Source organism: Anguilla rostrata, chromosome 7 (genome assembly GCF_018555375.3).
Source record: "Anguilla rostrata isolate EN2019 chromosome 7, ASM1855537v3, whole genome shotgun sequence".
NCBI lineage: Eukaryota > Metazoa > Chordata > Actinopteri > Anguilliformes > Anguillidae > Anguilla > Anguilla rostrata.
This window is the reverse complement of record NC_057939.1, coordinates 53,487,559-53,513,671: the sequence shown is the minus strand read 5'-3', so window position 1 is coordinate 53,513,671 and position 26,113 is coordinate 53,487,559. Positions and strand designations below refer to the sequence as shown.

The following is a 26,113-nucleotide window of genomic DNA, read 5'->3' as shown; positions in this document are numbered from 1 at the left end:
CATTTTGAACTATAGAAGTCATGTAAGTATCATCATCATCATAATCATTTTTTATCATCTTCACCACCATAATTACCATACTTACCATAAACATTTTACTCTCCATTTGTTCATTAGTTTTCTGCTATATAACCTCATAATGAGACTGTTCAATGCTGCCCTTCTTCACAGCTGAGTCTCTGACAACAACTCATCAGCATGATAATCCACTAAAAAAGGGAAAAAAATAATCTGGAACATTCTGCCATCTGCTGAAGATGAATGTTTTATTTGTCGCGTATAAAGGCTTTATGGGCGAGTGGTGTTCCAGGGAGCCACATTCTTGCCTGAGGGGAGAGCTAAGCGGCTAATGGTGAGCTCTGCGCTTCTCTGGGAACAGCCACCATTACAGGCAGCGGCTCACGTTTCCTCACACGGCGTAATATATATATATATATATATAGAGAGAGAGAGAGAGAGAAAGGGGGGGGGGGGGAAGCGCCACAGATTCCATTTTAGCCGTGGTTCTTTCCTGCTGTATCTTTGCAAAGCGTCGCTGAGATAAAACATCTGCTGTGCCGTGTCACTTCGCAGCGCATCTACACTACCGTCAGGCTATTGACAAGTGCGCTATTGACGTGAGTTTGCTTCAAACTGTGGTCACCCGAGTGGGAAGGCTGAAGACCAGCGGCCACAAAATGAATCACTCTCATTCCCTCGGCGCACTCGCGGTTTTTACGCATACGCTCCGAGCTGTCGGCTCATTCGAATTTCATCTGACGAGAACATTAGTCAGAAAAAAAAAATTATGTGCAAGAACGCTATTAGTTGTATGTGCATTTACAGTCCATGCTAATGCCCAAATTCACACTTCAATATAAGATTCTACATTCCCAAAGCTAGCTGTGACACTGGACACTGTACCAACTGTGCCAACACAAGTCAAAGACCAGTTTGTATCCACTGAACCATGACACCAAACAAATGAAGGATGTACTATATAATGCCTTTTTTTTAAAAAAAATGAGGGTATTAAAAAATACCAGTGAATATCTTTGGGGTTTAAATTCGTTTCCCCTGTCGATTGAAATTAAATACTTTCTACTTAAAGCAACACTGTTTTTTTTCTGCTGAAGAGATAAGACAACAATTACTTGATTAGCAGCATTTCACAATTAGAAGCAGGTAATAAAGACACTCCTCTGTAACCGGTTTTCATGCTATGGTAACCATCTTGGTTCTGTTCCCTGCCTTAGCAGAACGTAATGATCTCATTTAGGGTGGGAGAGATCACAGATATGTAGAAGATGACAGTTACTCTGCAGGAATAGAGACTGGGTGTGTGGGAGGAGGGAGAAGGATTCTGGTGTTGCTAAAATGGAAGCGAATTGTGTGTGTGTGTTTGTCTGCGTGTGTGTTTGTGTGTGCGCGCGTGCATGTGTGTGCGTGGGTGTGTGCGTGCATGTGTGTGGTATGTGTGTGTGCATATGTGAGCTTGAGAGAGACAGAGAGAGTGAGAGAGAGAGAAGATGATGGTCTAAAATACAAATAAAACTGACAGTTTTTGAAATTGTGGTCCGGTACATAAATATTAGCGTAAATATTTCCCCAGCATTGCTCCAGTCTCAACTGTTAAATGCTTTTCTGGAAACCAAGCAACACTTACAAGCGCACGTATGAGCAAATACGCCCCCCCTTCACAAATCAACCAGCAATCAGGTTCAATGGGGTTTCTGATTTGAAAGTAATAGCCCCTTTGTTACGATAAGCACAGGGAAGAAAAGTGGAGCGTTCGCATTACTTCAGCATCCCCTGACCTGTCAAGGCAAGTGTGAGAGAGCATGAACTAAACGAGGGAAAGACGAGGGAAAACAAAGACGGCTCTCTCATCCACGCTGGACTCTGCAGCCGAGGCAGCCTTGCAGCTTAGACTCTCACTGTGTGAGAATACGCGAGGATGCTGCTTCACGAACGCTGCTAATTGCTAATTAAAACATTATGCGCCGTTAGTCGTTTATTTCCCACGCCGCTTGTACAAAAAAGATCTCTGCAGCTCTCAGAGTCAAGTCTGACCACTGGCTCACACAAAGAAACATGTTTGCATTAGCAAATAAAAAAATAAATAATTAATAAAATAATAAAAGGAACTAGCAATACCTTTTTGTGTCTGCCCCTCGTCCAAGTCTTCCTCCATTCTTGCTTGGTTTAATTCAAGCCTCCAGTAAAATGATTAAAAGCGTTTTTATTGTCTCCTCGGGGACAGCAGCAGTGGTTTAGGAAAGACCTCCGAGCTCCGCTCGCAGACTCACTTACTCCCGACTCAGCCTCGAGACCGCCTGTCAAATCTTATTTCATTCAAATGAGTCGCTCCGTGAAGATCATCAATGCTTCTTCTCAATACTGTCCATTGTAAGCCGCGGCCGCGCGACGCTCTGAAATAAATTCCCCCACTCCACTGAACTCCGCTGTCCGCGGTGAGACGAGAGCAGCCACTCAAACGCGCGCGGGCAATGCAGGTGTTTGGAAATACAGACAGAGGCTTGTGGTGGAACAGACGCCGCGCGCTGAAAACAGCCCCTCACACTGAGAACAGATGGGTGGGTGGGTGCGACTCACGTTCCCCCTCTTTCCCTCAAAATGGAAAATCCCATAAGCCCCTGGCTGTGCTCTGCTGCATTAACTGACTCTCACCAACTGGGGGGAAATGGGGGTGAAATGCATATATGCATATATGTATTTACATATTTCTAAAATGGAGTTTACACATGCATGTTAAGACACACATCTATAATCCAAGGATCCACAAATATAGAAGAGTAACTGTGGTCTCCTCATGATGAGCTCATTCTTTTAATATGAAATACAATTTTAAGGCAGTTACTAATGGCTTATAGCACATTTGGCAGGTGAAGTCTGCTCACTGAAGACAAATGTATTGCCTGTTTTGTGTTTACAGCATTACAGCCACACCCGCTCACCACTATCCCCAGGGGATTTTCTGTTAAAAAAAATAAAATAAAAATTGTTCAAACTCTTGGGCAGAAATGAAGCATCAGACACATTTTAATTACATTTTTCATCTCAGTCATACGCTATGCACACCAACCGACGGCAACATTGACAGGAGTGGTGATAATAAAGGGCATAAATTGAATAGAAAACGTGACGCGGTGATTAACGAAGGCTCGGTAATCAGAAGCAGGGAGAGGAAAAAGGTCCCTCACACCACGCCTGTGTGTGGGAACGTCATACGGAGGCAGAGTGTTTTTTGAGAGGGAAAACATCACAGGGAGGAGCAGTCACAGGGACCCAGCGGCACACAAAGCCTGGCGACAGCAGAGGTCCACAGACACGGCCGTTTGGATACCTCTCCAGAATCGCAGCTTGCCGTTAATGCAGAAGTGAAATTACTGCAGAGGAGATCAAAGGCACTTTCATGATAAAAGGAAAACAAAACCGCACGCAGACACACACACACACACACACACACACACAGGGCGAGAGGAAGAGAGAGATAGCATGTGTTGAGTGGGACGTTGCCATAAGCCAGCTGCATTACAAACCCACCTGTAAAGATCCGCTTTCCTTTTAAAAGAAAAAAAGTTGCAATTTTGCCACATTCACGTTTCACATCACTCTCTAAGCCACTGAAAGCCAGCCATTGTCACTGAAATAGATATTTTTTGGGTGTGGCATGTGAGCATCACCCAAATGTGGGCATCTCTCATCTGATCCATCTGATGCATGAGACTTCCTGTTCACACAGACCCTCTGTAATGCAGCTACAGGTCAGGCGCTCCCCAGATATTACACTTCTGAAACATGCATCCTGATTATGCACAACTCGTAGATGTGTGATCCTCTTGTGATCACAAGTCCAAAAATATTGAATTAGAATTTTTTTGAGGAATTTGAAAACAAAAAAAAAATTATGCAGAAAGAATAATTATTTATTTCCAATTTAAGCTAAAATGTCCTCTGAGGGATGCACACGCTTTTACTAATACTTTACTAATAAAAGCATTAATCCTGCTGAGCCCACAGCACATGTAAGGCGTTCACAAAGACAGACGCTGGATCAGCTTTCCTCTTGATGGTGCATTACTACAAAAACATCTCACTCCCACCCAGCAAGCACACAATTCCCCTGACAGTTTAAAATGGGATTAACAACGAATTGTCTGTGCGGCAGGTGCTTCTGCATTTCATTTACCAAAATCCAAAGCGCCAAACACAATTTCACACTTAAGCCCTGTTCCTCAAATCACGGGGCTCAAGGTTTCCACCCTCCTTTTTACCTGGGAAAAACAGGTGTGAAAATGGTCCGGCCAATCAGGAGCACTAACTGTTCAGTAAATTACCTGGGAGGAAAGAAAACCAGGGCCAGATTTTAATTCAAGAGCCAGATTTGAGTATCCCGGGACTAAACGTTTTATAGTTCTTATACATCGGGGACTACAACATATTTTATTAATGATATGGTCCCATAGAGCTTTTACAGGTATGACTATGTAATAGCAGTGTGTACATGATTTACAGCTCTGTTTTTAAGGAGAGTGATGCTGTCCTCTCATCCGGCCAAAAAATGTGACACCCGTCCCACCTGCCTGTGTAAACACGTCTGTTCATAACGTCCCAGATCTTGATCTCTCAGAGATGAAAGCACAACTCTTATTTTCTCCGAGGACTGACACGAACTGAACACCACTGCTTTGGTACAGCAGTGACCTTTCATTGTATTGTGATCTACTTGGCAGGCATTGTTGGGCTGAATGGTCTGTTCTCGTCATTATGTTATGTTACTGTATATAGCTTTCAGGAAATAAACAAACAAACAAAAAAAAACATGGCTACTGCATACGGGACTAGAATTTTAAAAGATCAAATGCTGTACTACAATCAACTGGGGAACAACTAATAACGGAAACAAAAAACTGGCATTTAGTTGGTACTGACCCTGGCTTTTCACAGCTAGCTATTAGCGATTTATAATTTTTTCTGTGTAGTTGTTAATGTTAAAAAGGTTTTAAATTTGTTCCCATCCATAGTTATAACTGGGGATGTTATGATAAATCAGACTTTTTTTCCAGTCCTGATATCATAATTAGGTCATGTGACATGTACAGTTATGTAGGAAACAGCTTCAGAGGCCAGGCTCTGCACTGTACTGTGTGTGACGCAGAATCCCCCCACCCCCCCACCCCCCGGCCCCCCGGCCTAGCTAACACTGCTGAGGCACGCCCTGCCATTGCTGATGATGATGATGATGTCGATGATGAGTTCGGCTGGGGAATCCTTAGCTTCCTGCTGGATCGCCTGTGGCTGGTTACGAGTCTTCAGTGAGAGTCCAGCTGCCCGCCCTCCTCTCTACGCGGACGGGTATGGGGGAATGTACACCGTTTCGCCAGATTTTGGTGTCTACCATGTGCAGGAGTGTTTGAAAAACTGGCAGTGCCTGAAAATGAATTCGGCAATAAATACTGGATGTATCCACGGAGACGGAAACGGTGTCAATATGACGCCTGGCTGGATTTTGCTGGAGATGCTGCGATCTTTGACCGGAAGCAGCCAAATAATTAAAGCAAAAGCAAGCTTGCTACTGGCTACTGGTTGCTTCGTTACAGTCGCGCTGGCTACCATGGCAACTAACACCATTTGCCAACGAAATATAAGGAAATGAAATGAGCTGTAATGTGATCCCAGGCGTGTGTCCCTCTTGCTGTATATTCTGACAGATTGCACTGATGATATTGGCTGTTATGGATGATCCAGGATTATCGTAAGCGGTAAAAACAGCACACATGACTATTCATGTGAAGTTCATTCAGGGTTAAATGGCATTGGCTGAGAAGGCTGCAGAATTCCATGCTTCATCACCTACTTCATTTCATCAAATCCCGCAATCAGATTCTTAATATACAAGTCCTTCTTCAAGATCTCTCCACCGTTGAGTGAATATCTTCTCTTGGTTATATTGCCTGCACACATCAGTCTGTAGACGTAGTACCTCCATCATAATTAACATGGTTGTATTCCAGTCTTGAATAATCTCAGAACTGCTTGTTGTGCAGCAAGCAGAATACATTTTTTTTGGGAATAATCCTGTCTGATGGATCCTGCTCTTTTTTTCCCACACTGAAAACATGGACACTAGCCAGGACTACAACTGAGTAAATGAGCACTTTAAAATTCAGAGGATTATTCATGGGCTACAGAGTCACACCCCCCAAAAGGTTCAGTCCCAGCCAAGTCAGTCTGCTACAGTTCAATGGCAGGGGGGTAAGGTGGGGGGTGGGGGGGGGGTGGTGGATTCGGGAGCAATTCAGGACTCGGTCGAATCTTTAATTGGCTTCATGTAATATTTAAGGAAACAGAACAAAGGCACAGACACACAGGGCTGTCTAAACCTGGGATTAGGCTGTGGGGTGACGACCAGACATTTGATGTAATTCCCCTTCACGCCTCGTCTCTGGCAGAGATCAATAAGGAAGATCAGGGATCGGGAATAAAATCACAATTAAAATGTGAGACGCAAGATAGAGAGTCGCCTGTAAATGCAAGACTGAATGGCCCTTTATCCAGCCTCGTGTTTCCTGGGAGCGGGGCGCCCGTTTAAAACTCTGATCTGAAAAATCTGTGCCTGGTGGGCAGCTGGGTAGCTTGCTCGGTAAAAGCGCTACTATATATATATAAGCTAAGAGATAAATGTGTTCAGTGTTCATTGCTCGGGGGATTCCTGTTAGCCATCCGGATGTTCGTGGCTACCGCTCTCTCTGCGCACTCGTATGATTGGGTCTCCTCCGCCCCCACTCTACATGTGCGCTGCTTGTGGCTGCGGTCTGAAAAGAAGCATCTGGATCACACGGCGTTTTTCTAAAAGTAAATCTGAGCCAGGCCCACGATGAGGCCCACACTCATACAAGCCCCAATGGGCTCTACAGTACGAGCAACACCGGTCCTCCTACTCTCTATTTTCAAGCACAAGAATAAGAATTGTTTTATACATTTCATTCCCAATAAATAAATCGATACATACACAAAAAAAACATTTAAAAACTAAAAAAAAAAAAAAAAACACGTTTCAATGACATTTAAAAGCTCCAGAGAGGTCGGAGGCCTCCTTGCTCAACAGAACACGTCAGATTTCCTGTCGCCTGTTTCCACAGCTTCCCCCGCAGGGTCATTTCCATCCAAACCCAGATAAAACTGGAGTGCAGTGGTGGGGTTTATCTCCAGCAGGAAGTGCACGTGCATGCGGCTCGCTGCTATATGGCATCCCCGCAAGGCCAAGTGCAAAGTAGCGTTTATCTGCGAAGGACTGCAGCTGCAATCTCAAAAACTCAGAGAAGTCAGAGAACATCTCATGCAGGTGAAATCAGAGCGATGTTTACGCGTCAAATGATTATTATGGTTTTCTCCCCTCTCTCTTCCTTGCGTTTGTCTTTTATAAATTGCTGAAATGTAATCATGGGATCGGGTGTTAAGTTTGCATAGTATTGTTCTTTAAATTTTTCAAAATTTTCAGGCCATAGAACAACTGACAAAAAGGATGCGGGTACAATGATAAATAGTGAAATTTCATGAAGCAAAACTGTTTGCAATATCAGGTACTCTAATACGAGGGGAACAGTGAATTGAAAACCACCATCCATACATACACTGAGGCAACATGATACATTTTGGGCATAGCTAACGATAGCTACAGGACACAAGTACAGACCATTCAAGGAGTCGCATCATACTCTGCGCTACTTATTTCCTGGATTTGTATTGCCTTCGGGTAACAACCTGAGCTGAATTCCTCCGTATATTTCACTCGAGCGGTGACCCATTGTCTGCCTGTAGCCCTGAAGCCCGTGCTTCATCTCTCTTTTGCCACAGATATAGTAAAAATGATTTTTATTGCCTGCAGCTCCAGCGAGTTGACAGCTTGTCAGCCCAGAATCTTGAGGCAGTTGATTAAACAGAAAAATATTACTCCCACCAATACAGCGCGCTCTTCATGCGGAGCTGATGGCGGCCGCTGGCTTCCTGCTGAGATGTTGAGATTGCTGCTGCCGCCGCCGTCGACGATACGACGAATTTTCACATTCGCATCCGAGTCCTTTAAGCCAATTAAAGTCGCTAAATTTCCAAATGTTCCCCTGCAGTCTCCCGCGCATTATTAGAGGCGTACGGAGGTAGAATAAAAAACCCTGAGAGATCACGTGCCCACACAGCCATTCATTTCTGCATGACAGCGAGATGCCGAGATCTAGCAGAGTGAATTCATGCTGGTCTCTGAAGATGTAGGGAGAGATTCAGCGCTGTGTAAATCTGCTACACACAATCAAATGCACATAAGGGAAGCGGTTTTGCTGGAAACATGACTGAAAAGGTCAAGACTGAACCTTTCTTCAGTCAGAATATACAGAAACTGATTTTCCTTTCCTACATGCTTGCTTTCTCAACAAAGACATCATTCTTTGAAGTTGTTTATGTAATGTACCTGTTGTACCATTCACCAGTAACCTCTGCTCTTGTGGGGGTGGAAAGCTAAGACTTTATTTTTGCAGAACTGGTTCATTGCAAAAATAATCCATTGAGTATATACTATATTCAAGGACAGAAATAAAGTGTTTCATTTTTGGCGGTTGTGCTTCAATGCCTCGCAGTAAGAAGCGATATTATACGCACTTAAACACATTCATACTATGAATCTCAATCACATGCTTACACGAATATCAACAGTAAAAAATTCATCACTAGCTCTATACAATGATAATTTAATGTGCAACAATTAAAAAAATCTGCAAGTGAATTACTTTCGTAATATCATTGCAACTGCCAACAGTAGGTTTTTAACAGAGATAGTTTTTCTGCCAAATAGGTCAGTGTAGTACATCACTGACTGACATGTTACACATGGTCATCTAATTTAAAAACGCAAACAGGGGCCCGTGGATGCCACAGAGTTGTTGAACTAAGCACAATGCAAAAAAATATAAAAAATGTATATATATATATATATATATATATATATATATATATATATATATATAATTATTATTTATTTCGTTTTTTGTGTTCCACATGTTGTATGGCTGCCATGCGCTGCATTAATAAATTCAAGCCTGAGTTCTGATTAGGAGGCGAGCAAATGACTGAGCAGCCAAGTCAAAGTTTGCACAAAGGAGGCAGGCCTCACAGTAGACTGTCTGTTGGAGACATGTGAGAGCTACGCTCCCTCTGAAGGGAAGCCAGACTCAAGGGCACCCACTCTTTCCTTCCACGCGGTGGAAACCGCTAAGAACAATGGAGGTTCTGGATTGAGGTCACAACCAAAGATACAGCTGGTGTCCCGAAAAGTCACAATCCCCGTCACTGTGAATGTGCTTTGGTGCGCTCGTATTTGAAGTGCAGTGACGTATGTGTTCCTGCACTTATAAGCGCTTCATTCAAGCCATTGATCTGCAAAGAGTCTGCACACCTTGTTTCCGGGGCCTACGTTCTCTGCCGATTGAAAGGAAATCACAAAAAAACAAACAAACAAAAAAAAAAAAAACAGCAGACACTGTTTGATAACACTGATCGAAGGCATGCACGCTAAATGTTTATCGTGATTTAAAATCAACGGGCTACATGATCGCTCACACCATTGCCTGAAAGGGGCAGAATAAGCTTCAAGCGAGAAGGTCACTACAAGCGGTCCTGTGAAATGAAATTCAAGAAAACAATACGCTGAGCTGCAAAAATCCTACAATGTTTGCTGAAACTCATCTAAAAAAAAAACAGGCAGAGGCACACGGTATGAGCATAATGAGCCCATTTTTCGTTTGATTGACGCTCCGCGTAAAATAGGCTACAAAGAAAGCGAAAACGGAAACAGCGAGGGCAGAATGACGGACGACCTCAGCAGGCGCTGTTTCAGTCCAATCATAATGTCGCTTCCAACTACAGAGAATTGCTGTCCGGTAATATCGGAAAATTGAGAATAAAAAGGGTGAATGCAAGATCCTGAGGGGGAAAATACTTTCGCTTTGTATAACCTTTTATAATACTACATTGCTGCTTCAACAGCAGTGTTACCGTATTTGTTTCGGGAATCAATTATTTGATCAACAGGTAGGCTACAGTATTAATTTGTTTATTACAAACAGAGACCCATCCTGATATCTCTGTGGCTCTTTTAACTAATCTATTGTCATTCATGTCACAAAACAGTTTCTAACTATGCTAAAGGTCGTATTTGCAAAGGAGATTAAAAACAAAACACATTTCCTGTCTTTGAATGTATTCCCTTCAGCCTGTCAATGTTCCAGTTTTCAAAAATGTTTCCATCCACAAGAGGTTCTGACACGGTTAAAAAGAAAAGAAAAAAAGAGTTCATCCTGTAAGCATACATAGACTTATATGGGTTTGTGAGACTATCAGAGACAAAAAGTGACAAATCAGAGACTTCCAAATAATGGGCCTATAATTTGAGTTGATAGTTCAAACATAATCGGCCAATATTTAGTTGGCATGCACATGTTTTTACCCCCAGCATCCATCCAGTTAGCAGGGATCCAACATAGCCTGAGCAGGCAGGCGCACCCCAAATAATTGGAATTGTAAAAAGATCCAGTGCTTTTACAGCATACAGTGGTGTTAGTTCCCAGGTATCCTAACAGGGACACATAGAACTGAAGTATTGACATGATAATAATTAGGCCTACCTCAGTTATAATAATAATGTTATTATAACAGTTGTAGTAGACTAATAATCTTAAATAGACTAATAATCTAAGTTTGGATTAATATATACATATATTTTGCAAGAGTCATATTGGCTATGCCAGCCTAAGTGGAAAGAGCCAGTGCCCCAATGTGTCAACCGCGCTATCCTCTCCTAGCCCAATTAGACTACTTGTTGCGATACACTGTACTCTAGAGGCGTCGATACAAGATATCGTACAACACAGTTCGAAATCGTGCAAATTGAGTGTAACTTTTTTGCTGCGTAGTCTATTTCAGTTTCATCCACTTCCTAGCTAGTTTGACAGACAGTGGTTCCTTCTGCTTTCAGTCTGATAGGGCTCATTAAATGCTTAGCTAATCCTTATCAACAGACTACGGTGTTTCGTCATGCAGTTGAATGATCTATTCGGTTTAATTGTTGTTTGTTTTTGAATGTTCCCACACATGAACTGGAATGATACATGATGTGTTTGATGTGATGATGTGTTTCCGTGCCACTTTAGAGTAGCCACGTATAACCTGGTGAAGTAGAATAAACGAAAACATGAAAAACTACATTGTTCCTAGCTAATACATTATACAACTTTTATTAGCCGCAGGCTACTCACCCATTAGCTGTCTTTTATGCTTCAAAGAATGTCACGTCTCCCTGGCAACAGTGTATTTAGTCCGTTTGAATACAGCGCTTAGATGGGTAGTAATATAAAATTCAATCTCGAATAAAGAGAAAGTCACTCAGCTCCGAAACGGGCGGGATTCATCCATTCATCTCTCCTACTGAACAATCGGACCTCTATGTGTGTGACTGAATAAATGCGAGAAACAAGTGATGTGTCAGTTTTGCAAAGTAGTCAAAGTAGCCTCGCTAGTACGATTTGTTTACTTTTTTATTTCACTATTCAGATGATTATCTACAGATTTGGACTACGTGAATAATGGCTGATCTTTAAACCACACTTTATATACCATTGTAGGCTACTTCGTACGCCGAGTTCATTTGGGTTTAATTAGACAAATTTATTATGTAGAAAAGTTTGCCGAAATAGGCTACCTGATTGCACCATCCACTAGCTAAACCATGCAGGTTTATTATTATCTTACTGTTTCATTGCTATTGATACAAATAAATATTTGATTAACAGCATTAGGCTAACCATACACATTGTTTGCCCCACCGTCACGACTAGCTCTACTTCAGTGTTCAGAGATTTTGAAATGTAGTCTAACCGAATGAAATGTGGGCGATTCCTTTTGATTGTAGTTGGGAGTAAGGCTACATGTAGTCACCCTCTTTTAACGTAACCATAAATTGTGCGCCATAAAACGATGCGCTATTATGCTACTGTCCATTGCGTTTCAATCAACTGAAATTCGCATTATATTTAGACCTAAATTTGGAATTTCCTTTTCATTGCATTTCTAATTGATTCTTACAGACAAGCGATAAGTAATAATGTTCTAATTATGTGCAATTTCTTTGGCTTGCAAGTAGGCGTATGCAAGTATCTAATTTAATTCGGAACTCTATGCATTTTCACCTTAACTGCTTGGATCTCAAACGTTTTCATATCGATAGTAAGACCGCTGCTCCACCATGGATTCGTAGCCATGAATTTATCCATGAATACCATTGCATTCAAGGAGACGATACAGTCTTTCCTGCGGTCTTATGAAGAATATGGGTTACTGAATGTAATGTTAATACACATGTTAGCCTGTAGACAAAATGCACACAAGCATGCACACACTGTCTACACCTTGATCAAAACGTAGTTTGACCAATCAGCGTCATTTCATTGCGCATTCTGTTGAAGCCAAAAGTCATAATCATTACCAGGCGAGGCACGTGACTTTATTTTATTAATTTAGTTTTTGTGTTCGATTTTAGCAGTATATATTTATAATTACTCACCAATTGAACTATTTTACTAGATTTACAATATTTGAAAATCATATTTTAACAATGGCGTAGTTCCAGTTCCCCCTCGGTTGTTCTGTAATTCTTGTCATTCCTAGTGACATATCTAGTCTTTTTTCCATTGTGTAACGACTATGTGGCAGTAGTTGAACTAACTGTGCTAAATTCTAGACAATGATACATAGAAACTCGTATTCAGCAGCAGCATGAATATGTATTACGTACATATTTATCCTAACATTTGCGAGTTTAATGCCTGGGGATATTTTACATATTTTCGTGCAATGATCGCAGTTCTGCCATTGCGGAACACGCCCTGAATCACAGCAGGTGAACGCACGTTCCACTGGCGCCACCTGTTGGCTGGAAATATTTTTGGTGCACTGGGTTATGATATTTCATTTATTCAATATGAGAAATCACACGAGATGACATTTTATGGTGGTCCTTTGAGGTTATCGTGTTTTGTGACGAACACGTTCAAAATGGAGGAGCAGAGATCAATTAATTTTTTTTCACAGTTCAAACAGCTTCTTTATATTCCATGTTTATTAAATGATAACCAATATTTGTTTTTAAATATAGAATATCCATTTTGAACTTTTCAAGGCTGTGTAATAGCTATACAGGAGTCCTGAGGATTGATAAATGTATGATATTAACAAACATCTTAAACTATCCATCATTGACCAATCCAAGTGGATTTAAACTGACCAACCCACTGAAGTATCTAGGGTTTCAGTCCTCTTCCACAAATGACTACTCCTTAGGGAGGTATTTTACGCAGTACCAGGTGAGGTGGATTTGATTTATATTTTTAATTTCATTGTGTTTTAAAAACAAAGACAAAAAAGACCACATTTGCTAATACACTGCTAAGTGAAGTTTATTTTGTGAATCGTGTTGATGTATCAACCTCAAAATCCTTTAATTTGCGAAGGCATGTCAATGTTGGACAGCACAGATGGTTTATCTGTCTGCCGTACGTTAATCTCCTTGAACTGAACAATAGTGTTACTTGTGCTGGGGGCAGGAGACATCTCTTTGGGGAAAAAAACAGAGAGGAAAGTGGATTGTTATTAAAATGCAACAAAAGAGCACACACAGGTATGTTGCCTAGTTGACTGAAGTGCTCATATTGAAGACTACTTAAAATCAAGATAGGCCTCTTATATATATATATATATATATATATATACAAAACAAACTTTGAAGTTTATAAGAACTATTAACTCCTGTGGAAATTCTTGGATAAATGCAATGGACACGTTTAATCCGTTAATTACAATCAAATATTAAATAGAATTGACATTTACTGCAGAGATGATTTGGTCAGAACCCTGAATAAATGCATCCTCCGTCTTTATTCAGGGGTAAAGCTTACTCGCAGATCTCCTGCTCGATGAGGGCTCTTTCCACCCCTGTTCTGGAGGGGGCAGTCTGACAGCCAGCTCGCCCAGTGTGGGCTTCACATTGAAGCGCTCTACCACAAAGCAAAGAGAGAGAAACTGCACGTCACTGGATGTCAAAATCCACTCACATACTTTTCAGGGGTTTTTTTTTTTCCTTTTTTGTAATGTAGGCTTTGGACATTGAGGTGTGGTGACAGGGATAGCCACCGGTAGCTAGCTGATAAGACAGGAAGCAGGAAAAGTCGGTAAAGAGACTGAGGGCTGCATCAATCCCTCCATTGTGGATATATAATGTAGGGCAGTTTGTGGGGAGGGGTGGGGGGGGAAGAAACAAACAACGAAGAGTCAATGCAGACACAACATTCTTAGTTAAAGGTGCTGTGTCTCTGCAGCAGAGAAAGGGAAAAAGTTGATCATTTACAATTTCTTTCTACCACACAAAGACAAAAAAGCAACATCTGTGTTATGAATCACTCTCAGGTGTGTGTGTCTGCGCGGTGAGGCTATCGCTGTCCAAGGTTCTGAAATATTCCCAGGATTTCGAAGACAAGAGACCACGTGACAGCAGCTCCCACCCACCCCTTTCGGCCACACATCTATAACATAAATAAGAGCGAACTCTATTGCCTTATAATATTTTTAAAATGCTATAAATACTCATTTACAGAGGTCAAGTGTTAAAAATATATATATATTTCAAGTGTCAGATCATTTTAAACGTCTTTACACAATCCTAACATTCCCGCCATTTTCAGCACACGACCGGAGTTGACCGCGGTCTAAGGGAAATTAGCATTCGTTTTGTCCGTCTCACAGGGCACCAGATCGGGGAAACTCACTGGGGTCCTCGGCTCTCTCCGCCTGCCTCCGCCGTACATGCGCGAAGATGATGGCCTCGATCTTTCGCCTGTTGGCGTGGATACTGGGCTCGGCAATCACCTCGCTCAGACGGAGGTTGTTCTTGATCGCTTTGGAAGCCGTGGACCGGGCCACCATTGGTAAGTTCTCCTGGTAACAGCGATCGGTGAAGTCGACCTCATCGTCTCCGAGGCTTCTGACGCTGTGGAGAGAGAAAACTGTTGATCAGCTAGCATGGGCATCTTAGACAACATTTTAGACTTTTAGTCGTCTTTTAATCGTGTTAACAGAAACAAAATAAAAGCTCACGGTTGTTACAGAGATGATGAGTGATAGACTTTATCACGTACCGCCTGTTGGTCAGTAGAGAGTAAATGTCTTGAATCAGGAGCTCTGCTGCTCCAGGTTTACAGTGGATCGTCCCGTCAATCACATCTTTAGGTAGCATGATGTTTTGTTTCAACAGGAACTTAAAAACCAAAATAGCACAAATTAAACTATTTCTATGAAGTACTAGCTATGCACAAACACACACACACACACACCTTCATTGTCCTTGTTTAATATTGTATTTTTTTATTTTTAAAATGTTATTATTATTGCTGTTATTATTATTGAATTATTAATATAATTGCAGGGAATATGTGCTGTGTTAAAATAGCTCGCTTACAAACTCTGAAAGGACAAGAACAAGTGACAATTCAGCATTTTATAAGCCTTTGTGTTCGATGCCATTGCTTACCCTTTCAATCTGAGACCAGTTGCTCAGTTTGGTTGGTAGCGATGTTCCATTGTCATAGGAGTGCTTGGGAAAGTCTTCTGGGTAGTACCAGGAGAATATTTCTGCTACAAGGTAGCCATTGGAAAAGTCTCTACAGAATGAAAGGGATACGACTGGATGCATATTTGCTATTAAGAATCTAAAGTAGGCCTACCACACTTGTACTAGGCCCACTTAATGGTATTTTCAAACACAATGAAGCTAAGTCGTCTATCTTAGGTTACTGAAATTGCCAGCCAGGTACTAGCAAGCAAGGCTACTCACCTGCGGATGTTCTTCGTAGAAAGCGACAAATCAAGACTTTGCAACCACTTTAAAACTTCTCGTGGCACTCCCGTCTTCTTGAGAGGCTGTGGGTAAGCCATTGCTAGCAAGGGGGTTATGCCGTGTGTGTGCACTGCGAGTATGAGGCTGTGCTGTGAGCTTACAAATAAAAGAGAAAGAAAATAATAAAACGCACGTGTTGTCGCCCAGCTACAGATCCAACGGATCAATTCATCTTAGCCCACCCACAGAACGTCTGTCGATAAATTCGATTCTGAGTAGCGACCTAGCGAGCTACATGCTATTCAGAGTCCCCACTCTACGGGGAGCAGGCGTCCATTGTTTACGAAACCATGGAAACAGGAGTCTCGCTTCGTGTATTGTCACCGTGGAAAGCTGTGTTTTGAAGGTTCAAGGACAAGGTGGATTACTTTTGCACGTTTCGCTTTTTTTTACTGAATGATATAATGCAGCAGACCTGATTTTAGGCTATTTGATGATGTCATTTGGATCAGTATATCTGTTGCATTAAAGGGCTATTTTATTTATCTGACAATTCACATTATTTAGGAGAACTTGGATAATATGGGTACAATCACAGTACATAGTGAAAATTTCAAATGACAGTAAAATACACACTTAATTTATAGCACAGACAGTAGTAGTACAATTCACAAATATATGCTACTATCTAGAGTTCCATAATGTCCTAGAGCAACGACTAACTGCTAGCTCACAATACAAAGAAACATTTTGAGGACAGGTGACCATTTACTGGAAAAGGAATTGTAATTCAGATATCAAAATTGTCAGAGGACATTGAAAATTGTAATACCAACGGCTAAGTCAGTCTAAAAGAAATTAAATTAAAATGTTTATTCTTAGGTCAAGGAATAAGCACATACAAACAGGGAACACAGTCACAATGTATAAAACAACTGCACATATGACCTGTGACTACACAGTGGGTACTTTGATGCATCCACATGCTGTAGACTGATATTTTGTGATGAGTGTTACAGCAGACTGTAAAAAAAAAAAAAAGACATGAACAGAAACATGGCGGATTGAATATATTTAGTGCAGGAAATGCTGTTCAGTGCACAGAGACAGTCTGTTCCGTGCCTGACTGTTCTATCTGTACTGTAGGAAGTTCTTCAAGCGGTTGGGTAGCTGAAGCTGTGGAATGAGGTGGAGTCTGGATTGGCCAATGCAGTCTCTGATGCTGAGTCGGCACAGCTGACAAAGGGGGCGGGGCATGGCTGTGGGATAAACAGGGGGGTGTGGGGTGGGGTGGGGGACAGACATGTGTTATTCAACCCTGCCTGTTGCTCACATGACCAAATAGCAGCAAGTTTGGGCCTGGCCCAGCTATGGCCCACATAACTCACTTTGACTTGGCCCCGCACACAGAAATGAATGGGAGTCCATGAGTGACCAGGTCCGGTTGCCAAATCCTCACCATTTTTAGGCCATTTTTTAACAAGTCACGGCTCAAAAAACAGACCGGGTCTGGGCTGCCCATTGACTGTCATTCATTTCATTCATTCAACCCTGTCAGGCGATTGCGGCTGCATTGAGAATGCGGTTCCCCGCGTGACCGTTGTGGCGGGGGGGGGACGTGTTTTAAAGACGCACCTTCGTAAAGCAGGAGGAAGCCCTCCGCCAGGCTGCTGGGCGGAGCCGACTCCACCGGCCGCTTCAGCTCCTGGTTCCGCACGTTGACGTCCGCCCCGTACTCCAGCAGCACCCTCACGATGTCCGCGCAGTCCTTCTCCGCCGCCGCGTGCAGCGGCGTTTCCAGAAATCTCCCCTTCTGCACGTTCGCTCCTGCGTGGGGAGGAAAAAAGGAAAGAATCAGGACAGGTGCTATAAAGGTTTGTGGCTGATTAAAAATCACCCAACATTGCCCATTTGATGGGCGATATTTGATCAATTTTTATGCAAGTCTGCTTTCTGATCACTGTCTGCAACATTTCATGAGCTGTTTTCCGTTTAATACATGCACCAGGAGATCAGATGTATATTCTGGGCCACAAAAACAGGACCGCAGTCATAAATTGTGTGATTATGAGAATGAGCTGGCTGGGTTTTACATTCACATTTTACCACACTATAGTCCACTTTCCTGGTTTCAATTTTCTCAAAAATGAATCACTTCTTGGTGCTGAATGTTTCCTTTATTGCGATCCATTAAGTTTTCATTGAATATTTTAACCATCAGGCACTCTACCCATACTCTACCCACCCCATTAAATAAATCCACAAACCTGTCACCCAGAGAGAATTAGTGCCACTGGAACGGTACATGAATTATGCAACAATGATTTCCTTCCTGTCTTTACAATAAATAGTTTGTTTATATTTTCGTATTGTGTTCTCTCATCTTTCTGTGTGCTCCATGCTGACACCTAGTGTTTACAAAGGAAGTCTGTATAAATATATATTTTAATAAATAGAATACAAATAAAATGGTACTGCAAGTCCTTAGCCAATTTTTCATTTTATTTGAAGAAAATATTAGAATTTTTATGGCCTATATCCTGTTTGCAATTTGAGTTATCTATGTGGAAAACGGGCGTTTGTGGCAGTATTTACCTTTATCCAACAGCTTCCTGGTGCAGTGAAGCTGTTTGGACACACAAGCGATGAAGAGAGGTGTTCCCAGGTGGGGAATGTCATAGTCCACATCAGCCCCCCATGTGACAAGGGCCTCCACACAAGCACTTTTACCTGAGCAGGAGAGATTCATGACAGGTGTGCCACAACTCTCTCTCTCTCTCTCGCTCTCGCTCTCTCTCTCACTGCCTGCTGTTTTAACGTATTAATGCTCTGTGCAGTCTGCATCTCAAATAGCAATACTTTGAGCTTTTGAGTGTTTTATATCTGTCTGTGAGCAGGCGGTTAATAACGATGCAGAGAGTAATGGAGGTGAGCTGTGGATGTACCTTTGCTGGTGGCTTCGTGGATGGGTGACGGCTGACATATGGCGGTCTGAGGACTGGCGCCGTTTTCCAGGAGTATCTCTGCGCACGTGGCGCTGCCCGCCATGCAGGAGTTGAACAGAGGGGTCACCCCGTCGATGGTGGTGGCATTAACCTGGGAGACATTAGCACGTTAGCACGGTACCGCGTTTCACTCCCCGGTAAGCACTGGCCACTCAGCACGCTGCACAGCGCATCATATTTAAAATGAATTTTAAAGGAATTATATACGTGCACTGGAGTATAGCTTATGCCATTCATTTTGGCAGAAGTTAATAAATGCATCTTCCTATAGCGTAGAGTTTTCATTTCATTTTACAAAAATGCATGCACGCACACATACACACACACACCATTGTACATGTTGAGCATTATATGCATTGTACATGCACTTGCCATATTCTAGAGCAGTGGTAACCAACCCTGTTCCTGGAGCTCTGTCGTCCTGTAGGTTGTTTACGACTTTCCTCAACGCCTAGCGAAAAGGGTTAGGTTGAGTGACCACAGTGCCGCAGTCAGCAAGCAGTATATTTTGAAGACGCTTACATTTGCACCGGCATCAATGAGAGTCCTGGCACAGGCCACATGGTCTGCAAGACAGGCCTCATGGAGTGGAGTCACATGGTCAATGGTGCGCACGTCCACATTGTACCCCTGTAGTGACAAACGCAACATCTCTTTCAGTCTATGTTTTTCTTCTTCTACCATAATACGCATTTAATTATGCATTCGTTTAATTCCAAAAAGCCACAGTCTATCTGATTGTGAATACAGATGAAAATGTCAGGTGTGTTTTTTGTGACTCAGGTGACGGCCCACCTGAGAGATCAGGTGTCTCAGCGTGAGGAGACGCCCTCGGGCCGCGGCCTCGTGGAGGGGGGAGCGGTCCGCCCATGACCCTGTGACACAGAGCACACACCTCAGCCCCGCTCGCAGGTAACAGCTGCCCGCTAAAACACAGCAAGGAACATCGAGTGTGTCCACCCTGTCAAACCCCACTGGAAAACAACACACATCGCTTTGTGAGTGATCTATGATTACAGTCACAGTGCTTCTTTGGAAAAGAATGCCCTGATGTCATCAACAACCTGCCGCAGAGGGTGGAGTTCTGCAGGGTTATTTTTACAGGGAACCAATCAAATAACATTAGACTTCCACTATTTTGCATCACGGTGCAATGGACTCTATTTCAGGTAAATGCCCGTGATGTCATTTCACTGGCTGCCTCCCTGTTATTACTGAACTCAAGCGTTTACCATTCTGGGTTAATGAGCAGATGGGGGTATTATCCTTTGCATATATTTTATCATGAAAGGGATGAGGAAATCAGGGATGGTTTGGGGGGGAAACTAACCCAGAGAAGCTGATGATGCATCATTAAGTCTATTCCCTGCTGGGAGAAAGACTAGTTACAAGTCAGCTGCTTACAGTGAATCTTGATCAGCAATTATAAATACAGTCTAGCTTCCCCAGAATATTTTCCTTTGTATGACTATACATCTTTTACATCATGCTAATTGGTTCAGTTTGTCACAATTATTTCCGCAGTGACAATGTAATTTGTGTTGATAGATCTTTGTTAAATAGATAATTACCCACCTAACAAAACACCATTCCCCCGCTTTCAAAATTGGAGTCCCTTCAACTGAAACATCTTTATTAGAACATAAAATTATCTTTCAATTTGTTATGCCTCTAATCTTTTGAATAAAGTAAAATACAGGTTTTTGATACTATATACAGTAGGTGAATATTTCTTTGGTGTAAAGTTGATTAATTGATCTTTCATACCAGTCTGAGAGGTAATTGAGCTGACCACAACATTTAAGCTGTTCAATATCAAGCCAGATGAAAAGCAAGAAAGAGAACCAGAATTATCAAGAGATGATCCCATTTGTGCTTTCCTTATGCTGGGAAATGGAATGAATATGGCAATACATTAATAGTCCCCCCATGTATAGTCTTTCAAGAAAAATCAAGGGTATTTTTAGGTTTTCAGTGAATGACTTTCAGCAAATGCAAATGAAAATGAATTTATACAGTGTTAAAGTACAATTTCTGTTCTGTGCTGCAGCATATTACCTGTGGAAATAGATTTTGGACCACCACATTTACGGCTCTATTTCCTCGTTCAAAAAAAGAAAAGCCATAGAATTACTTTGCACAATCCCAATGTAACAGAAGGTAGAACAGCAGTATGGGTTCCCTGGTGTGTCTGTTTGGCACCGTTTGCAGACAGCTGGGACCTCACAGAGTGTTTAATGTACAACGTACAGTACAGTACACACCTGAGTCAATATCCAGAATAACTGCCGAAGCGTTCCAGACTGTTCTATCATCATCATCCTCCTCCTCTTCACTCATCTATAAGACTGGTGACAGAGGACAGCGCTAAGTATAGCCCCTGAGTCTCTGAGACTCCCAGTCTCTCGGCCCGCTCTTGTGTCACTGTCCCCCCGTCGAGTTTGTTTTTTTTATCGGATGCCAAATCTAATTTGCACCCAATTATCACGTTTAACTCCGATCATGTAGGCACACTTCTGTTCTTTACTACAGCGCGTAAGGATCGGTGGGAGTACACTGATTACACTAGGAGCGTTGCAAAACCCCGAAGCCTAGTATTAGAAAACAAACTATCCGTGATTGCATTCTGTATAATTTGCTTACATGCATTATTTCAGTGAGGTGAAATGCTAAAAGGAAAGGGGTCTGCTCAGCATTAGCAACTAGTTGTGGTGGTGTTTTGCTCTATAGCTGTAGTGGTGTTTGCTTACTGTGGTGAAGGCACTTTTCATTAGTTTCTTTGCTACAAGCATCTGCCAAATTATTAAATAGGAAATTGTAATTAGCACTTATCAGCAGAAGATATAAAGGATGTAAGTGTATTACTGAAAACATAGTGAAGCACCATTGGATGTGAAGTATTTTACTTATTCAGTAATCTTTTCAAAGAATTACAGAATAACAGTGTTCTTACGGTACTCCCACAAAAAGAAAACATAATGAAATTCAAGCATTTTCTTCAAACCAGTAATGACTTTCACAAGCTTGCAAATAGCTTTGTCCATGGAGGCTATATTTAGACAGATATTTCCCAGAGAGCCATCTGGTGTTCTTGGGAACTCGGGAATTTATATACCGAGAACACATAAAATATTACCAGAGATAAGCTATAATAATCTATATTCTTTGATATCCATGTCTCCAGGTTTCATGCAACCAATCTTGCAGTAATGCCCAGGAAAAATGACAGTGACATGAGCAGCACAAAGGCTTTTGACATGTTTGATGTTTACACCCATACAGTAAACTGGTATATGGTATATAGTTTATTTGCGTTTAAGTTGAAAATACAAACATAATTGATATACAGATATATTCACAAACAAGTTATTGCAACATTTATCAGGAACATTACTATAGTCTCAGGTTCAGTACAGAAGAGGAGGAATTGATTTTGGGGGTTGCGCAAATATAGCACTGACCTTGACTAGTTAGGATGCCCCAAGATTTCTTTTTTGAAGGAAAGTCCTCTGTATTTTCTAGGGCGCGCTTCCTTGATGTGTTCTCTAGCTCACTGCTTTCTGTGGCTGGCACCTGAGGCATGTTTTGAAGAAGCTAGCGCTTAATTAAACCCTTGGCAGTGCGAGAGTGGAGCTGGGGGTGCTCCCTGATTGGCTGCCTGACTGTTGCCGTTGACAGCAGATCCGGTGCCGGTGAATTGCAGGAGTGTGAAGAGTTGAAGGGGACGGTATGGGGGATGGGAAAGGGATCACATAGCACCGGCCTATTTATAAATCCGGCTAAAAGTCAACTTGCACCGGCATTTAAACTAGAAACAGTGGCTAGAGCTCCCAAACTTTTGAAAAGGACTTAAACATTAAGCTCTCGCCTGGTGTTGTCACTTTTCACATTACCAATCAACACTTCCATGACTTGGATTGCCCCCACGCATTTCCATAGCAACATGATGTCATGATAATGCAGCTGAGGGGGCAGGGACAGCTGAGTGTTCAGTTGTAACTGATTTAATTACCTAACTTAAGACACAGCTCTACCATCCAGACGTTTCAAAATCTGTTTGATACGCTCGAACGAATCCTCAGCTCACCCAATAGCGCTCTAAGATTTTCATTGTTCTTTATGCTGAGAGGATGAGGAAGGCATCTGAACCATAAAGCAGTTCTGGGGCCTGCTTTTGAGGAAGGCAAAGAATGAGAGAGACGGCCTCATAAAGTGGATTATCTTTAGCTAAAATAGGTTCTCAATTTTAAGAATAACATTCCTATTTCACAGTTTGATACCCTGTACTTTCTTTAGGAGAATTCATATTTAATGGTATAATTTAGTGGCAAAACATTGTCCAGAATGGATTGCAAATTAATCTGTGCGTTCTGTGCCCTTCAAAAGCACTTTCATTTTTCACTTTCATCAGAAAGGCCACCAAAACCTGTTCACTGGCAAATGTACTTTTTAAACTGCTTCCATTGTATTAGTATAGAACAGTCCTCAACATTTATGTAAGATGCGTCATGTTGATCATTATTTTGCACTTGCAAAAGTACACAAATGTAAAAAAATACGAAAGATTAGATTAGATTAAACGCTTACAAGTATAAGCATATCTAAACCAGTAAGTATAAAAATCTTTGTACACTGACATACAGAGAGTAGACAGGGGAGAAGCTGTTGTCAAACGATGCCATATAATAGTATGGTAGAACTGTGAAAAGCCTTCACATTAACCGATCAAATTGCAGCCTGCCATGTAGCCTAAATACAGTTTATAGTAGTAATCTGTCCAATGCAAAAATCAAGTTCCCCATAGAAGACATGTTTACGTGCACAAAATGATCTGAAAATGAGAAAACTGACTGAAAATTAGGGTGATGGTTTTCATAAAACTCAAACACAACAGCTGCACAGCATGCCCATTGACCTTTCTGAGACCCCGTGGTCATGTACACACAGTTCAGAGAAACGCACTCACTCTGTCCTTGACCGAAATCGTAGAACTCGGCGGAAATCCTTGCCGCTTCCTTGCGGTTCCCCCTGATGATGTAGAAGTACGTGAGCAAGTTGAGGGTTATCTTCACAAAGAGCTTGAAGCAGAACAGTGCCAATATGGTGAGGTAAACGTTGGACAGCTGCACGGCAAAAGGCCTGCTCTCTAAGTCAGTCATTGCTGCTGCCCACTCGCTGTGAACGTTTCGGAATGAGGCTGTGATGTGTCGAAGGGATCACATGCACTGTCCCGACATTCCCTTAGCGACGAGAGGTTCCAAACTAGGAACCCCGCTGCTGTAAATGTACCTGTCCAAGCACAGCAGCCCCATGCATCATTATAATGGGCTCACACGAAGTGTATGGTACACAGTTGTCATTCACGGACAACTAGTAATATTTGTCATTAAGTGCCAAATCTAGTTTCAAGTGTAGGCTAGGCTCTTTTCTCACAGTAATTCCCAAAATTTTAAAATTATGATAAACAGTAAATAAAAACAATCTGGAATGTATGCAGGTTCTGATCTTGGCACACTTGGATAAGATATAACTATTAAATCTACTGAAGAAGATTGACACTGAAGAAGGAAATCATTGCCAAATATGCCAAGAGTTTAAACCGGGCCGGTTTCTTTCCTCCCTAATTAATGGCTAATTGTACCTCTTCAGTTACTTCTGTGCCCCAGACATACAAAACATTTCAGAAAACATAACAGTAACATTTTTAAAAGCAAATGCATTTATTTAAATAAATGTTCCTGCTCATTTATGGGAAAACAACTTTCTCCGGAAACACGAAGTTATCTCCTTACCAACTATCACCAGTAGATGGCACTGTGCGACAACTTTTAGCAATGCATTATCTGAAGGGAAAATGGGCGTAGTGCTACAGGTCAGCCATGTGCAAATCAATTTATTATTTCTTGTCCTTGTGCAAGATGTGCCTCTGTATTTTAGTGACAATTGTGAGATAAAAACCTAAAAATACTGTATCAAAAAAGTATTTCAAAAGGGTTACTACACCATGCCTTAATACGAAACAAAATTGAGATTTTTGACCAATCCAATAGTGACCACAGTGAGATCTTTTTTGTTCTATTTCTTGTGTTATATTTAATTTCATGTATTTATTGTTTTGTCAGATTAAGCATATCTAAGCTGTTGGCCACGTGTCCTTATGGACACGCTTTCTCAATTGACTTTTCTTCTGCTCCCAGGCACGAGTGAAAGTTAATTTGAAAGAAAGTGGTCTTGAATATAATTTCACCAGCAGGGGTCAGCAAAGTTCTGCCTGTATGAGTTTTGCGTTGCAATTAAAGCCGATTGGGAAAATGAATAATTGGGACAGAGGACCGGAATTATAATAATAATTATTATTTTAGAACTTTAGCAGAAGATTGGATATATGCTGTGGTATGTGTTCTAAACACACCATTATTAATCTAAATATTAATTCTAGAACATATTCGTAAAACATTAACTCATATATAACAATAGGATATATTACGCAAGGTTCCTATGTCATCAAGATTATTTTTATAACATTTTTTTCTTATAATAAAGTGACAAGGTTTCATAATTGAAAAAACATTTTGATATTTAATATTACATAATAGTAAAGTGTTACTTTGGATAATGGGGGCATCTACAAAAATAAAAAGCATCAGAAGCAACTGGGGAATAATTACATGAAATGCAAAAACCCTCAAATGTATTCAAACCTAATTAGGGGTGAAGTTCTTGGTAATTAGTAGGTTTAACAATCAAGAAATAACCACATTCTACAAAACTAGATTTGAAATCTTTTTTGGAGAAGAAAAAAATTTAGTCCAATGCAAATGAAATGATATCTGACTTCATTACCGATGATGAAAAAAGCCATTCTGATCTGATCTAAAGAATGATCTTAAATAATTAATTTAAAAAATGAAAATTAATATCAAAAATGTAAAGGTTTTGCCAAAAGCTATAGTCTGAATTAGTAAAATAAGTTTATTCTTCATATTAATAATTAACATTAAGCCTACTTAAAAGGAAAACATTCTCTAATGTTATATCACAAACCCCATGCCTTTAATCTTTGCACAGATTGTAGGGCAGATGGAGTGTATTTTTGGTTGCGTGGTTTAATTAAGCAACTTCAGAAAGGATTTCAAATAAAAAGTCCATTGTAAAACCGCAGACAACAAAGTAT

The 26,113-nt window shown here is 41.4% G+C and overlaps 3 protein-coding genes across 8 annotated transcripts in view; all 3 read right to left on the bottom strand.

Moving 5' to 3' along the window:
• Window positions 1-11,452, bottom strand: part of gpm6aa (glycoprotein M6Aa) — a 35,241-nt gene extending 23,789 nt beyond the window's left edge. Inside the window, exon 1 of one of the 2 annotated variants that reach the window (XM_064345164.1) lies at window positions 11,307-11,452. In XM_064345164.1, coding sequence (XP_064201234.1) covers window positions 11,307-11,310 — 4 coding nt within the window. In that variant the 5' untranslated portion in view covers window positions 11,311-11,452. Of the gene's footprint in view, window positions 1-2,136; window positions 2,576-11,306 lie in introns of those variants that run through there. The other variant, XM_064345163.1, reaches the window with a different exon arrangement.
• A 1,687-nt stretch (window positions 11,453-13,139) lies between these two features.
• spata4 (spermatogenesis associated 4) lies at window positions 13,140-16,359 on the bottom strand. Its single transcript, XM_064345172.1, has 6 exons — window positions 15,932-16,359; window positions 15,629-15,758; window positions 15,237-15,355; window positions 14,868-15,088; window positions 14,001-14,099; window positions 13,140-13,658 (listed from the first exon to the last, which is right to left on the bottom strand). Exons 1-6 carry the CDS (start codon window positions 16,030-16,032, stop codon window positions 13,534-13,536), a joined length of 795 nt encoding a protein of 264 aa, XP_064201242.1. The 5' UTR covers window positions 16,033-16,359; the 3' UTR covers window positions 13,140-13,533.
• A 91-nt stretch (window positions 16,360-16,450) lies between these two features.
• Window positions 16,451-24,144, bottom strand: LOC135260047 (ankyrin repeat and SOCS box protein 5-like). Of its 5 annotated transcripts, XM_064345171.1 has the most exons (8): window positions 22,401-22,515; window positions 21,204-21,287; window positions 19,735-19,814; window positions 19,462-19,569; window positions 18,880-19,030; window positions 18,530-18,664; window positions 17,570-17,761; window positions 16,451-17,193 (listed from the first exon to the last, which is right to left on the bottom strand). In XM_064345171.1, exons 2-8 carry the CDS (start codon window positions 21,277-21,279, stop codon window positions 17,066-17,068), a joined length of 870 nt encoding a protein of 289 aa, XP_064201241.1. In that variant the 5' UTR covers window positions 21,280-21,287; window positions 22,401-22,515; the 3' UTR covers window positions 16,451-17,065. The 5 variants fall into 5 exon arrangements, with proteins under 5 accessions (XP_064201241.1, XP_064201238.1, XP_064201236.1 ...); XM_064345168.1 differs by lacking the exons at window positions 21,204-21,287; window positions 22,401-22,515 and adding an exon at window positions 23,906-24,144; XM_064345166.1 differs by lacking the exon at window positions 21,204-21,287 and having other exon boundaries at window positions 19,735-19,913; window positions 22,401-22,754.
• Between the last annotated feature and the right edge of the window lie 1,969 nt (window positions 24,145-26,113).